At 56.6% G+C, this 13,306-nt stretch overlaps 1 protein-coding gene across 1 annotated transcript; it reads right to left on the bottom strand.

Annotated features, from left to right (window-relative positions):
- Positions 1-4,447: 4,447 nt before the first annotated feature.
- TUBB3 (tubulin beta 3 class III) lies at positions 4,448-12,779 on the bottom strand. Its single transcript, NM_001077127.1, has 4 exons — positions 12,658-12,779; positions 7,177-7,285; positions 6,597-6,707; positions 4,448-5,855 (listed from the first exon to the last, which is right to left on the bottom strand). The coding sequence occupies exons 1-4, from the start codon at positions 12,712-12,714 to the stop codon at positions 4,780-4,782; spliced, it is 1,353 nt and encodes a 450-aa protein (NP_001070595.1). The 5' UTR covers positions 12,715-12,779; the 3' UTR covers positions 4,448-4,779.
- Positions 12,780-13,306: the final 527 nt, after the last annotated feature.

The raw sequence follows: 13,306 nt of genomic DNA, 5'->3' as shown, positions 1-13,306 counted from the left end.
CGGAGAAGGCAATGGCACCCCACTCCAGTACTCTTGCCTGGAAAATCCCATGGATGGAGGAGCCTGGTGGGCTGCAGTCTGTGGGGTTGCTGAGAGTCAGACATGACTGAGCGACTTCACTTTCACTTTTCACTTTCATGCATTGGAGAAGGAAATGGCAACCCACTCCAGTATTCTTGCCTGGAGAATCCCAAGGACGGCTGAGCCTGGTGGGCTGCCGTCTATGGGGTCGAACAGAGTCGGACACGACTGATGCGACTTAGCAGCAGCAGCAGCAGCAGCAAACTGTGGATTACGCTCCTGTGCTCTGTCTCAAGAAACTTGTATAACTGTGACTTAACTTCTAATGGGAAAACAGTCCTTGGAGCTTTCTGAGATGCTGTTCTTGGCTTATAATCCTCAAATTTGGATTGAATAAAAATTTCCATTTCTTTCTTAGATCACCTGATTGATTTTTTGCCCACAATGGTAAGGTTGGGGCGGGGGTGGGGGTGAGGCAGCACTGACTAGATTTTCCATAATCACAAAAGTTTTTATTTAAATCAAAAACCAAACACTCTTTTAAAAATTGGTGGGGCCTCCCTGGTGGTCCACTGGTTGACTCCACACTCCCAATGCAGGAGGCCCAGGTTTGATCCCCGGCTGGGGAACTGGATCCCACATGCTGCAAGTAACGGTTTACACATCATAACTAAGGTTCAGTGCAGCCAAATTTAAAAATATATGTGTGTGTGTGTGTGTGTGTGTGTGTGTGTATAAGAAAAAAATGGTGTTTGATTTTCTTTTAAACCCTAGCAATTGTGGGGAAAATGGAATAGGTGATAGCTGAGCAGAAGCAGCAGCTGTGTTTGCCTCCACCATGTTCATCACTAGTGAGGGAGAGGTTACTGCGATGCTACCCATTTCACAAAGGAGGAAACTGAGCCACCGTGAGACAAGGGGCTGTTCAGTCCAGATGGGAGAGGTGTTGGAGAAGCCTACTGCTCTCCAGAGGCCCCTGCTATGGTTCTCTCCATAATTCTTGTCACTGCCCAATGTCCTACATCTTGTACTTTTTCACTTGATTTTTGTCTTTCTCCACGGGCACCCCCAACCTCCACCTGGCACCAGAAACTAAAGGCTGCAGGCAAGGGTTTTGTTTGCTTTCTTCACTGCTTTGGGGCCTAGAACAGTTCCTAGGTACATAGGTGCTTAGTTTCAGGGACTAAGGAAGAGCTGGCCTCACTTCACTTGTGCCCCCCTCCCCCACCGACAGGGGCCCAGCCCGACTCTGACTCAGCAGGGAGAAGGCTGGCGCAGCCCCAGAATGCAAGGAGCCAGACAGTAAACAAAGATGCACATTAGTAAGAGACGTGAGGCACAGCAAGAAAATAAACAGGATGACAAGGCAGCCGACAAGTTCTCACTCCCCAGTGCTCCCAAGGGTAAGAATGAGGGAGGTGGGGGACAGTTGGGGGAATGTTCAGGAGCGGCCCTTGTAAACATGCTGGAAAGTGTGGGAATCCTGGGGAGACTCTAAGCTACCTTATAAATGGCTCCTGCTGGAGGAGAACACAGCCCTCCTCCAAAGGCCCTTGGAGAAGGAGACAGGGAAACGCACAGAAGCACGCACAGCCATGTCCCCATTGCACCTGGGCTCAGCAGCGCCCCAGGGAGCAGATTCCCATCAGTGTCAGGGTCCTGGTCTGAGAAGGGTGCCTTCATACCCCGCCCATGGTGACTCAATTCCCTTCAGCTCTGCCTGACTCTATCCAGTCTTGGACCCCCTGATCCAGACTTGGAACTCTGATCCATCCTCTTTGGGAGGACCACCACCCCCATCCCCACCCACACTTGTGCTGGCGGCGAACTCCACATCCAGTCGGCATGCTGGGTTTTATCACAGTCATATGTGCACCTGCTCATTTATTATTATCTAAGCAAGATGTTTTCTTTCCAGTGAGTCCATCTGGAATTTCAGCTCCCAAAATATGAGTAGGACATGTCTTTTTCCACTGGAGAAACTGCCCTAAAGAGGGGATGTGCCCTGCCAGGTGGCGTGGCAGAGTTGAGGGTCACCTGTATCCCACACTCACTGTCCCCCTTCACATCTGCTGTGGTTCCCACAGTGGTGAGAGCAGTGACAACTCCAGTATCCTCCTGTGTTCCTGCCCCCGGCAGCTGGGGTCTTGGGGCAGCTTTGTCTATCCCCAGGCTTCAGCCTCTTCCTTGAAAGTATCCGCCTCACAAGTCTGTAGGGATGTGTAACATAGTGGATGATGAGTTCAAGGCGGCTGGGCCCCCAGAACAGGCCCAGTGCAAGGCTGGCCAGCCCCTAGCCTAGGCTTACCCCAGCTTTGTAACTGAGGAGTAATCTCTTGGTACAAACATGTCCCCAGAAACGATGCTATTTGTTCTTCATCTGAAATCCCAGTGTGACTGGGCATCCTGGATTTGCTTTGGCTGCCCTGCCCCTGGGTGTGAGGCCATCTGCTGGCCCCTGAGCAGCTCTGCATGCCAGGCTAAGGGTGTGCCCAGGACAGGAGTGTGCCCAGGTCTGGACACCCCTGGCCCATTACCAGGCTGAAAGGAACAGACCGATCTGAAGGCAAATAGCCAAGGAGGTAAGTGGCGCCAAAGGCTGCCCGAGAGCACCTGCCGTCAACACTGCATGGTGCTGGGCCAGTCAGAGCCCTCTGTGAGGCTCACGTGAGATGGAGCAACCCCTGAGTGGGCTGCCCCCCTCTTGTCCAGGTGCACCTGCAAATACACACCCCTCAGCAATAGTCACAGGTAAATGAGCACTAACGCTTAGGGCTCTCGATATGGGCCACATGCTGTCCCCGCCACTTTCCGTGTGTGTTCCCAATTGCAGGTGCACAGCGAACCACTCTGAAATGCAGTGACATGGAGTACAGCCATTCACCCCGCTCAGGGCCGCGTCTGCTCCACCATGCCTGTGCTGTGAGGGTGAGGAATGAGGCCATGACTGAGGAACACAGGAGAGAACTAAAAGGCCTCTCATCAAAAAGGGGGCTGGAGCCTCAAGGGGTAGGGCTGAGGGACTCTGCAGGGGGAAGGGAGGGGGGGCTGGAGGAAGGACAAAGAGAAGACTCCCCCACAAGGGCTGGAGTGGGTGTGGTCCAGGGGAGAAGGCGGGGTGGCCCCAGTAGGCCAGCTTCATCTACGTGACCTGAGCCAGGATGAAGTTCTCACCGTGCAGGTGCTCAGGAGGGATGTGTGATTGCAGCTGTCTGAGCAAAGTGGAGTGGAGTGGGCCGGCCCACTGCTGTACTACCTGCCAACTGGCAGATGCTCCTCTGAGTCCCACTTCTTGCCAGGGAAACTAGTGGCCTCAGTGTGAAGGTTAAACCCTCAGGAGAGACCCCACAAGATCGTGGACCCAGAGCCCAGCATGAACACCGGGATATCAGGAGCCTGGGGCACCCTTGTCAACACTCAGTGGGTGACTCAACCGTCTGGGGATCATGGAGAGCCTGCAGAACCTGGGCTGTGGACACCCTTCCCCCCAACAGCGTGGAGGCTGCAGTCTTGTGAAGGTGGGGTCGGAGGGCCCTGCACAGGCTCACACGCTGAAAGCTGGCCGCCTTCAGGGCCAGCAGTGCAGTGGACTTCAAGCCACCCAGCACAGAGCAGGTGCCCAGAGCATCCGCTCAAGCCTGAGCCCAGGATGTGGGCCCTCTTGGGGCTTCTGTTCCCCGGTCCAGATCAGCCCCTTTGGCTTCTCTTTGCTCAGGTACCCACCCGGAGGGGGGCATGCAGGGGTGGGGTATGAGGAGGCTCAGGGCACCAGGGTTGAGGCTCGTCCAGCTCTGTGCGTGCTCACCCGGGCCCCAGGCAGACAGCAACTCTGGGTTCCATTTCTCTTGTAGGAGGAGGGGTGGCCAGATTTGCCCCTGTCTGTGGGACCCTGGGTGCCCTGCAGCCATGGAAATGATCTCCAGAAGGCATGTGGGGCCAGAACTTTGCTCCCAGCGCCCCTGCACCCAGGTGTGGTGGCCACAACTTGCTGACCCAACCAGCCCTTCCCTGGGGTTCAAACCCCCACCTTCCAACACACCACATTTTCTGGGGGAATCCTCAAGCTCCTTACTTCCTCACATTTGTTTGGTTCTCAGCCACCTGCCTCTAACGTCTGGCACACAGAGAGGCCAGGGGAAAGCTCTCCAGCATGAGCCACCCTGGAGGGTTGTCCTGAGCTGCCTGAGAGCCCGTCTGAGGTTTGAGGATGAGGCTCCTCCAGGCATGGCCATCTCTCCCAACACTACTGCCAGCATCTCCCCTGCCATGGGCAGCACCTTGAGACTCCTGCAGTTTCCAAGCACAGGTCTGTCTCAACCCCTCCCACTTGTCACTTGTCCTGCCTCCGCCAGGCCTCCCCATCTGCTCTCCTTACCTCTTCTGGCCCCATCTTTTTAGAAAAAGAGGAAAACTCCAGCACCCGGCATGGGTATCTGACAGCAATAAATTTATTAAATATCCCCCCCAAATATAAACAGAAACCAGTTAAAAAAAAAAAAAAAAAAAACATGAAACATCAGGCCTGGAGCTAACAATAAAGCAGAGACTGGAAACGGATTTGACCTAAGGCCGAAGATAGCTGAGAGAACTCACGCAGGGCAGGGATGCTGTAAATACTGGAGGAAAAACACTCGGGAGCCCCAGGGTGACATGACTGAACCTCGTGGGGGTAAGATTGGGGGTGTGTCAGTGGCTACATGGCTCGGGGGACAGACCACTTGGTCCTGGCCGCAGCCGCGTCCCACCCCTTCAGCTGCTTCACTTGGGGCCCTGGGCCTCGGATTCCTCCTCATCGTCTTCGTACATCTCGCCCTCCTCCTCGGCCGTGGCGTCCTGGTACTGCTGGTACTCGGACACCAGGTCGTTCATGTTGCTCTCGGCCTCGGTGAACTCCATCTCGTCCATGCCCTCGCCCGTGTACCAGTGCAGGAAGGCCTTGCGCCGGAACATGGCCGTGAACTGCTCCGAGATGCGCTTGAACAGCTCCTGGATGGCCGTGCTGTTGCCAATGAAGGTGGAGGACATCTTCAGCCCGCGGGGTGGGATGTCACACACAGCCACCTTCACGTTGTTGGGGATCCACTCCACGAAGTAGCTGCTGTTCTTGCTCTGGATGGCCAGCATCTGCTCGTCCACCTCCTTCATGGACATGCGGCCTCGGAAGACGGTGGCCACGGTCAGGTAACGGCCGTGGCGCGGGTCACAGGCTGCCATCATGTTCTTGGCGTCGAACATCTGCTGGGTGAGCTCGGGGACGGTCAGCGCCCGGTACTGCTGGCTGCCGCGGGCAGTGAGGGGGGCGAAGCCAGGCATGAAGAAGTGCAGGCGTGGGAAGGGCACCATGTTCACAGCCAGCTTGCGCAGGTCGGCATTGAGCTGGCCTGGGAAGCGCAGGGAGGTGGTGACCCCACTCATGGTGGCTGACACCAGGTGGTTGAGGTCCCCGTAGGTGGGCGTGGCCAGCTTGAGGGTGCGGAAGCAGATGTCATACAGCGCCTCGTTGTCGATGCAGTAGGTCTCGTCCGTGTTCTCCACCAGCTGGTGGATGGACAGTGTGGCATTGTAGGGCTCCACCACCGTGTCTGACACCTTGGGCGAGGGCACCACGCTGAAGGTGTTCATGATGCGGTCGGGGTACTCCTCGCGGACCTTGCTGATGAGCAGTGTGCCCATGCCCGAGCCTGTGCCTCCACCCAGGGAGTGGGTCAGCTGGAAGCCCTGCAGGCAGTCGCAGTTCTCGCACTCCTTCCGCACCACATCCAAGACTGAGTCCACCAGCTCGGCGCCCTCCGTGTAATGGCCCTTGGCCCAGTTGTTACCAGCCCCACTCTGACCTGTGGTGGGGAGGGCAGGGGGGATACAGACGGGGTCACAGCTCCAGCACCGGCCTGAACAGCCCACCCCAGAGAGCAGCTGAGGAGGCAGATCGGTGCCTGTTTTGACCTCCATGAAGTGGGGGCATGCAACTCTCACTTCCATGGCTCTTCGTGCCAGTCACATTGTGTGTGGGGATGTAGCCCCCGGCACCTAGTGCTGTGGGATCTGGACACAGACACAGCTTCTGGAGCTTCTGCTTCTGCTCTGCCTCAGGAGGAACTCCTAGTGGAATTGATCCACCCAGCCCTCTAGTCCACCCATCCTCTAGCCCGCTGTGCTGGAAGGGTAAACTACAACCCTGAGTGCCTCGCAGCCCAGGATCCGGATGAGGGCCATGCCCACGCATCGGGTGCTGAGCTCTAGGAGGTGACAGTGGGGTGAGGCCCTCCCTCTGTCACCATCACGGGCATGAGGACGGGCAACCCCTGACCACAGCAATGCGGTGTACTCATGAGCTGGTGTGCTCTGGAGACCCCATCTAGCTCTCTAATATCCTAATAACACACCACGTTACTTGAAATCACAAGTGTCTGTTTCCTGCACAGAACTCTTTCTCTGGGACTCTTTCACTGCACATCAGGGAGCTCAGTGATGCTCTGCAGCACTGTGGGCAGGGGTAACTCTGCCCTTGTTTCTGTTGATCTGGGTTTGCTGGTGGTGGGGTCCACCATGAGAAGGTGGGGAAAGGGGAAACTTACCAAAGATGAAGTTGTCAGGCCTGAAGAGGTGCCCAAAGGCCCCAGACCGGACGCTGTCCATGGTTCCAGGCTCGAGGTCCACCAGGATGGCCCGAGGCACATATTTGTGTGCTGAGAGGAGAGGGGTGGGTTACATAGATCACAGAAGCTGGGCACCCCTTCTGCCTCCTAAATCCTGCCCTGGCCTGCCAGCCTCATGCTCTCACCTAAAAGCTTAGACTCTGGGATCAGAGAGGCCGGGATCACATGGTTGACACCTGGACATGGGCAGGTGTCTCTGAGGGCACCGTTTCACACCAGCTTCTGAATGGCCTCTGCCTGACCTCTCCAGATAACCCCTGCTCTGGACCCTCCATGGGCCTCCTGAAGGGTCTTTGGGACCCTGCCCAGCCCTGGTCATTCCCTTACATGTGTCTCATGGCCATTAAACACACTTGCATCTCACTAGGGTGACTAGGATTCCTTGTTTTACTCTATTAGTCTCCGGTTACACCTGCCAGCCAAGGGAAGGAAGTCAGGGATGCTGGGACCCAACAGTCAAGGCCCCCACCCCACCCCCACCCAGTTGAGGAGGACTCACAAGAAGCCTCGTTGTAGTAGACACTGATGCGCTCCAGCTGCAGGTCCGAGTCACCCACATAATTGCCACTGGGGTCTATCCCATGTTCATCGCTGATGACCTCCCAGAACTGCAGGGAAAGGAAGGGCCAGTTGGTGGTCATGACCCCTGGCAAAGCCCTCCCTCCAGTAGCCTCAAGGCTACAAAATGAGGGGTGTGGACCCAAAGCCTGCACTAGTCCCTTTGAGTGACTTTGAAAAAGAGCCCCAAGTTCTGTCATCAAGAGAATTGTCATAATAAAAAATATGCATGTCCATGGAGACCAGAGTCCTCAGGGTGGATCAGTGCCCAACTGACACAGACCTGGGCCCCAGACCCAGATCTGCACTTGCTGACAGGGGCCTTGAGAGCCCACTTCTCCATGAGGGGGTTAGTAACAAACACCCACCTGGGGTATTTTTTTTTACTTCCCTCTTTTCAGATGAGAAAACTGAGGCCCAGGAAGGTAAGTGATGGAGACCAGGCCTAAGATATGCAAACCCCTCAGTGTCGAGCATAGGCCGTCCAGTGCCAGGGCCTGGAAGCAGCCCACAGCAGCAGCCTCAGCCCATAGGAGCCCTGCATGGGGAGTGACTCGCCTGGGCTCACCCAGCTTGTCTGAGCTGAGATGACGTAGCCCCAGTTTCAAGGGCTCACTCACTGCAATGCAATCTGTCCTGTTTGCCCTGGGCAGAACCCATAGTGCTTCTCTCAGGACTAAGGCAGGACAGGGTCTTGCTTGCAAGTTGGACCACCCCTTCCCAGCGTGACCTCAGCCAACCCCTGAAGCTTCCATGTCTCAGGGCCTTGGGCCTGAAGGCCCAAAGGCCTGAATATGAAGTCTGATTGCTTTGAGAATAAATCCAGTTACTCTGGATGGGGTTTGTTGCTGTCACTCAGTCATATCTGACTCTCTGTGACCCCATGGACTATAGCCTACCAGGCTCCTCCATCTATGGGATTCTCTAAGCAAGAATACTGGAGGGGGTTGCCATTTCCTTCTAGAACCAGGGGATCTTCCCAACCCAGGGATCGAACACAAGTCTTGGCATTGCAGGCAGATTTTTTATCCGCTGAGCCACAAGGGAAGCCTGGTCCTGGTTGGGAAGAAAGGCTTTTGCCCTGAACACTCTTTGGTGGTTTTTAATTTTTATCACGTGCACATGTTAACTTCTCAAAAGAAAAGAAAAAGATTAGTTAAAATTTTTTAAACTTTTTTTTTTTAAATTTTAGGGACCTCCCTGGTGGTTCAGTGGCTAACACTCTGCACTCCCAATGCAGGAGCCCAGGGTTTGATCCCTAGTCAGGGAACTCAGATCCTACATGCCGCAACTAAGACCCAGCACAGCCAAATTAAAATATATATATAAAAAATTAAAAGACTTAAAAATTTTAAAATCCGAAAAATATGAAGAGTCATTATTATCAAATGCACAGAGGAATCTTGGCAGTTCACCCGGAGACAATGTTGGCAAAAGTCAGTTCTCAGCTGGTCTTTGTGATTTGTGTCACTGATAAGTTTTCGTCTTTCTCCCTGCATTAGGTATGTGTTAATGCTGTAATTGGAGGTGTCACTGAGGCCTTCCAGGCCTGATCAGAGCTTTAAATCACTGCTTGGCTCCAGGACCTTGGCCCCACAGCCCTGGGACATCCACAAGCCCCGTAGAGAAGGAATGAGCTTGAGACGGCAGGTGAGGGGGCGGCAGAGAGCGACTCAGTGGCCCAGCCACCAATACATCTATGGAGAGTTCTCTGGAACTCATGTATGGAATGCATAGGCTTCCAGAAGGCAATAGACCAGAGTGAGTGCCACCTCTCAGGACCTCCATTTTCTCATCTGTAAAGTAGACACGATGACAGTACTCACTTCAAGTGGTCAACTCAAGGCCTGACAAATAAAAGCATTCAGCAAATGTTGGTCTCACCAAGTTAAAAGTCCTTAGGTTGCTATTTAAATTTGTCAAGCCTTATTCACTGATAAGGACTTTGCTGGTGGCTCAGACAGTAAGGAATCTGCCTGCAATGCAGGAGGCCATGGTTCAATCCCTGGGTTGGGAAGATCCCCTGGAGAAGGGAATGGCAACCCACTACAGTATTCTTGCCTGGAGAATTCCATGGGCAGAGGAGACTATTGAGCTACAGTCCATTGGGTCACAAGTAGTGATATGACTGAGCAACCAATGCACATTCACTGATAAATAAAATAAAAAGTACTTTAAAAAATCAATATATTTTGGAATATTGTGGCACAATAAAAGATTATCACTGGTATGAGTAGATCTCCAAGGCACATCCTTGGGGGGGAAGGCACATGGCAAGGATATTCAGGGTAAAAACAGGCACCTCACAACAGATGCTGTAATTCTTATGCATAGGTGGACATGCACAGAAAATGGACTAGAATAAGGGAAAAAAACTTGCTCCACCCAGAAGAGGGGGACCACTAGGGGGAGGTGCTTAAACAGGCACTTTAGCCTTATCTGCAATGCTTCAACTTCCTAGAAGGGACACATGTTAATAATAGCTTCAGTAGTTAAAACGAATATAAATTGCAATTTAATATATTATTAATAAAAGCTTAGCAGAATATATTACATGTATTATATAACATTAATAAACAACAAAATACTATATAATAAATTAAATAATGCTTATGATCATCACCACAGATGAGAACTGGCGCGTGGACCCCAGGGTCCAGGCCAGGCTCCTATTTCACACACGCAATTGTAGCTCCCGCGGCGCTGTCCGTGGTGCTGACGGTCGCCGCGCCCACACCTGGGGCGGGGAGGCAGAGGGGCGCACACAGAGGAGCCCAAAGCTAGCTGAGTGTGTGACTCCAGAGGGTGGGCTGGCGGACTCCCGGGCTTAAGCCCCTCTAGGACTCCACGCCCTTCCCCACCAGGCGCAAAGCAGCAGTGGGCGTGTGGGGGTGGGGTCGGAAACCAGAAACTCCCTCCTCCCATTGGCTGTCAGGGCCAGGGCCGTCTCTCCGAGGCCCCGCCCAGCGGTCAAGGAAGATGGGGCAGACAAAGGCTTCGGGACCGCCCTACCCCCTAGGCGAGGGGGGTGGGGTACCCTGACTCCTCGCCCCGTGGTGGGGGCTGGGGGCTCCCCGCCCATCCTGATGTGCCTACACAGGCCTGGATTCACACCCGTGCCCTGCGGGGAGGGCAGCACCCTGTCTCACCGCAACCTCGAGAGGCGCAGTGAGGGACGCACCTGGCACAGTGCCCAACACGTAGTGGTCACTGTCATAAATGCTGTCGCATTCTCTCCTAGCCCTGATCGCGCCCAGACTTCCCCTCCTCCCTCCATAACCCCTCCCATCCCGACCCCACCCGCAGCCAGGACCCTCCCCATAGCAGGCAGCCTGCCTCCAAGTAGGGTAACAGCCTACCTGTAACAGTCTGGTGGCACCCCGCCCCGCCCCCACCAGTCAGCGGCCGCTGGCAACTGGCGGGAAAAGTTTGGTCTCCCTCCGCCAAGAGCCCACACTTGTGTGGGAGCAGGAAGCGGCCAGACCCTGTCCACAGGCTGCTGTTGAGCGCCTGTGCAGGCAAATGCCCCCGCCGGGCTTTGAGCTCTTCCAGCTTGGTTGCCAGGTGCTCCAGGGCAGGGGCGCCCAGAAGGAAACCACTTGACTGCCTCCTTTGCTCACTGCTTCCCCTCCTCCCAAATCCACTTCTCTTTTGTACTGTTACAAAACATCAGATACTACTTTTAAAACAAACATGAGTTAAGGAAATTAACCTCAAATGAATAAGAAGTAATGAAAACCCAAAGGACACCGAACTTGAAGCAGGAAAAAAATCTCTGCAGAAGACACTGCCCAGCACTCAGGCAGCTGCCCCTGTCCCCCTGCCCATCCCTACATCACCTCACCCCGCCCCTTGGGGCTGCAGCTGGGCATGAACCTGCCTTTGCATGATTGGTGCCCATGCAGCCACAGAAGGAAACAGAGCAACCCGACCAACACTTCCCCAGGCTTGCGATGGAACTTGGGTTGCCCTCCTTCCCGTCAGTGACCCCTGACCCTCAGAGGAGCAGATGCTCAGGGCAGGCCTGGCCCCTGTGGCCACAGTAATGAGTCTTTGGCCCCTCCTGCCCGGCCAGGGCATCTGTCAGTGACGGCCCCCAGAGGCCTGATTTAATTTGAGGCCTTGGTCCCCCAGGCTTCCCCTCCCCCAACTCCCTTCCTCAGGCAGGCACAGCTGTCTCCTCAGTGATTAGGGTGTCTCCCCACCATGCCCTCCCCCCATCCGAGGCGCCACCACCCTAGAGCCCAAGTTGCAATTTACATGTCAGCCACGTGGCTGCCCCAGCCCTGTTGTAATTAGCTTTTTGTTCTCGCCTGGTTTCCATGGCAACAGCCTCCGGAGGAAGGTTTTCCTGGTCCCTTCCCCTCCAGGACCTGTCTCCTCCCACTTTCTCCTTGGGGAACCTGCTCCACACCACCCCGCTGGGCCCCTGGCCTTGGTGCTGACAAAGGGCAGCAGGCCCCACCCACCCAGCCTGAGCCTCGTGCTGGGTGGGCACCTGCAGGGACCGAGAGCCGGAGGGCGGAGAGGCTCTGTCTCCACTTGCTGTGTGACCTTGGGCAAGGAACAGCGTCTCTGGACCTGGGGATACGACACTTGCCTCCTGGGTTGGGGGCGGGGTGGGGGGGAACGTGGCCTGCGCGCCTCAATCCCGACATCTGTGAGAGGGGCTAACAATGGAGGGGAGGGGCCTAGCGGGGAAGCAGCTCTGGACCGCGCCCCTCCAGCCCGGCTTTGTTCCCACCACCGACCCCTAGAACTGCCGTCCCTAAGTGGGGTTGGGGGAGGGGTGGCCCGGGAGGTGCTACGCCGGGGGAGAGCCCCGTCCTGGACCAAGGTCATTCGGAGTCCGGGCACAGTTTCTTCCCCAACAAAGGAACAGGGCGGGGCCAGGGAACTGAGGGTTGTCAAAGCTAGCTGGGAGAATGGGGGCGGCTCTGAACGGTTGGGGGACATCAAGCTCCTGGCGTGGGAGGGCAGAGGGAATCGTTATGGCTTTTGGGGGAGCCCCACCCGAGCCTGTCCACCCCACCCATCTCGCCCGAGGCCGAGTTGCGACCCCAGAGAAGAGGGCCACGCCCAGCCAGCGCCTTCCACTTGCACCTGCAGCGGCGGGGGGCTGGAGAGTAGGGAGCCGCTGACCTGCGCTGTGCCTCCGGCAGGCCCGAGGTAACCCGGGCGGGGCAGCGGAAAGGCCGGGGTAGGACTGGCAGAGGGGCGACTCGGCGTCCCGGCCGCCCGCCGGCAGCGGGGACGATCCCGTCCGTTTCTCCTAGGTTTCGCAGTGGTGAGCCGGGCTTGGGGTGCCGCTGTGCGCACACAACGCCTCCCCGCTGCTTCCCTCCCCCGGGACCCGCTCGCGCTGGGGACGCGGGACACGCGCCCAGTGCGGGGCCCGGCACACAGGGCCACGCAGCCTCACCTTGGCCCCGATCTGGTTGCCGCACTGGCCGGCCTGGATGTGCACGATCTCCCTCATGCTCGGTGCTATGGCGGGCGGCTGCGAGACGCGAGCGGACCGGCTGCAGCTGGCTGCGGAGGCTCTGCCGCCCCCGCCGCCCGCTCTTATAGGCGGGGCCCCGCCCGTCTCGCCCGGCACGGCGTCATCGCGCGCGGCCAATCCCGGGGCGCCGCCGAAGACTGCGGCACCGGCTGCAGCAAGCATCCGCGCCGCGCATCCCCGCTCGACCGCGCGCTGCGGCGGCGCCGCCTCCCTCCGCCACCGGGTCTCTGGGCTCCGCGCATCCGGAAGGCGGGGCTGGTGAGCTCCAGGGAGGACAATAGAAGCCCCCCTTGGCCCTTGGCCCCCGCCCCGACTGCCCTCTGCTCCCTTCCCCAGCGGGAGCCTCACCCCTCGGCGCAGCAAGGAGGGTCTTTCTTGTGCACACCTGATTAGGGACCAACCCCATGTTCCCACACCGGAAGGCCAGAAGGGACGCCTCCCAGCACCCCTCCTTTGTCAGAAGGGGCAGACCAGGTACTCTGAGCTTTGCCCGCAGCCTTTGATGGTGGGGGAGGCAGGCAAGGCTGCAGCGGGCACTAGATTCTCTCCAGAAGAAAGCAAGCTGGGG

The sequence above is a fragment of the Bos taurus genome, chromosome 18 (genome assembly GCF_002263795.3).
Source record: "Bos taurus isolate L1 Dominette 01449 registration number 42190680 breed Hereford chromosome 18, ARS-UCD2.0, whole genome shotgun sequence".
Lineage (NCBI taxonomy): Eukaryota > Metazoa > Chordata > Mammalia > Artiodactyla > Bovidae > Bos > Bos taurus.
Note: the sequence above shows the minus strand (reverse complement) of the source record. Positions and strands in the feature narration are given on the sequence as shown.

Coding starts and splice junctions, on each gene's coding strand:
- TUBB3 (NM_001077127.1), bottom strand. CDS start 12,714: ATGAGGGAGATCGTGCACATCCAGGCCGGCCAGTGCGGCAACCAGATC. Junction 7,286..12,657: donor GCAACCAGATCGGGGCCAAG/GTGAGGCTGCGT, acceptor CTTTCCCTGCAG/TTCTGGGAGGTCATCAGCGA. Junction 6,708..7,176: donor CTACTACAACGAGGCTTCTT/GTGAGTCCTCCT, acceptor CTCTCCTCTCAG/CACACAAATATGTGCCTCGG.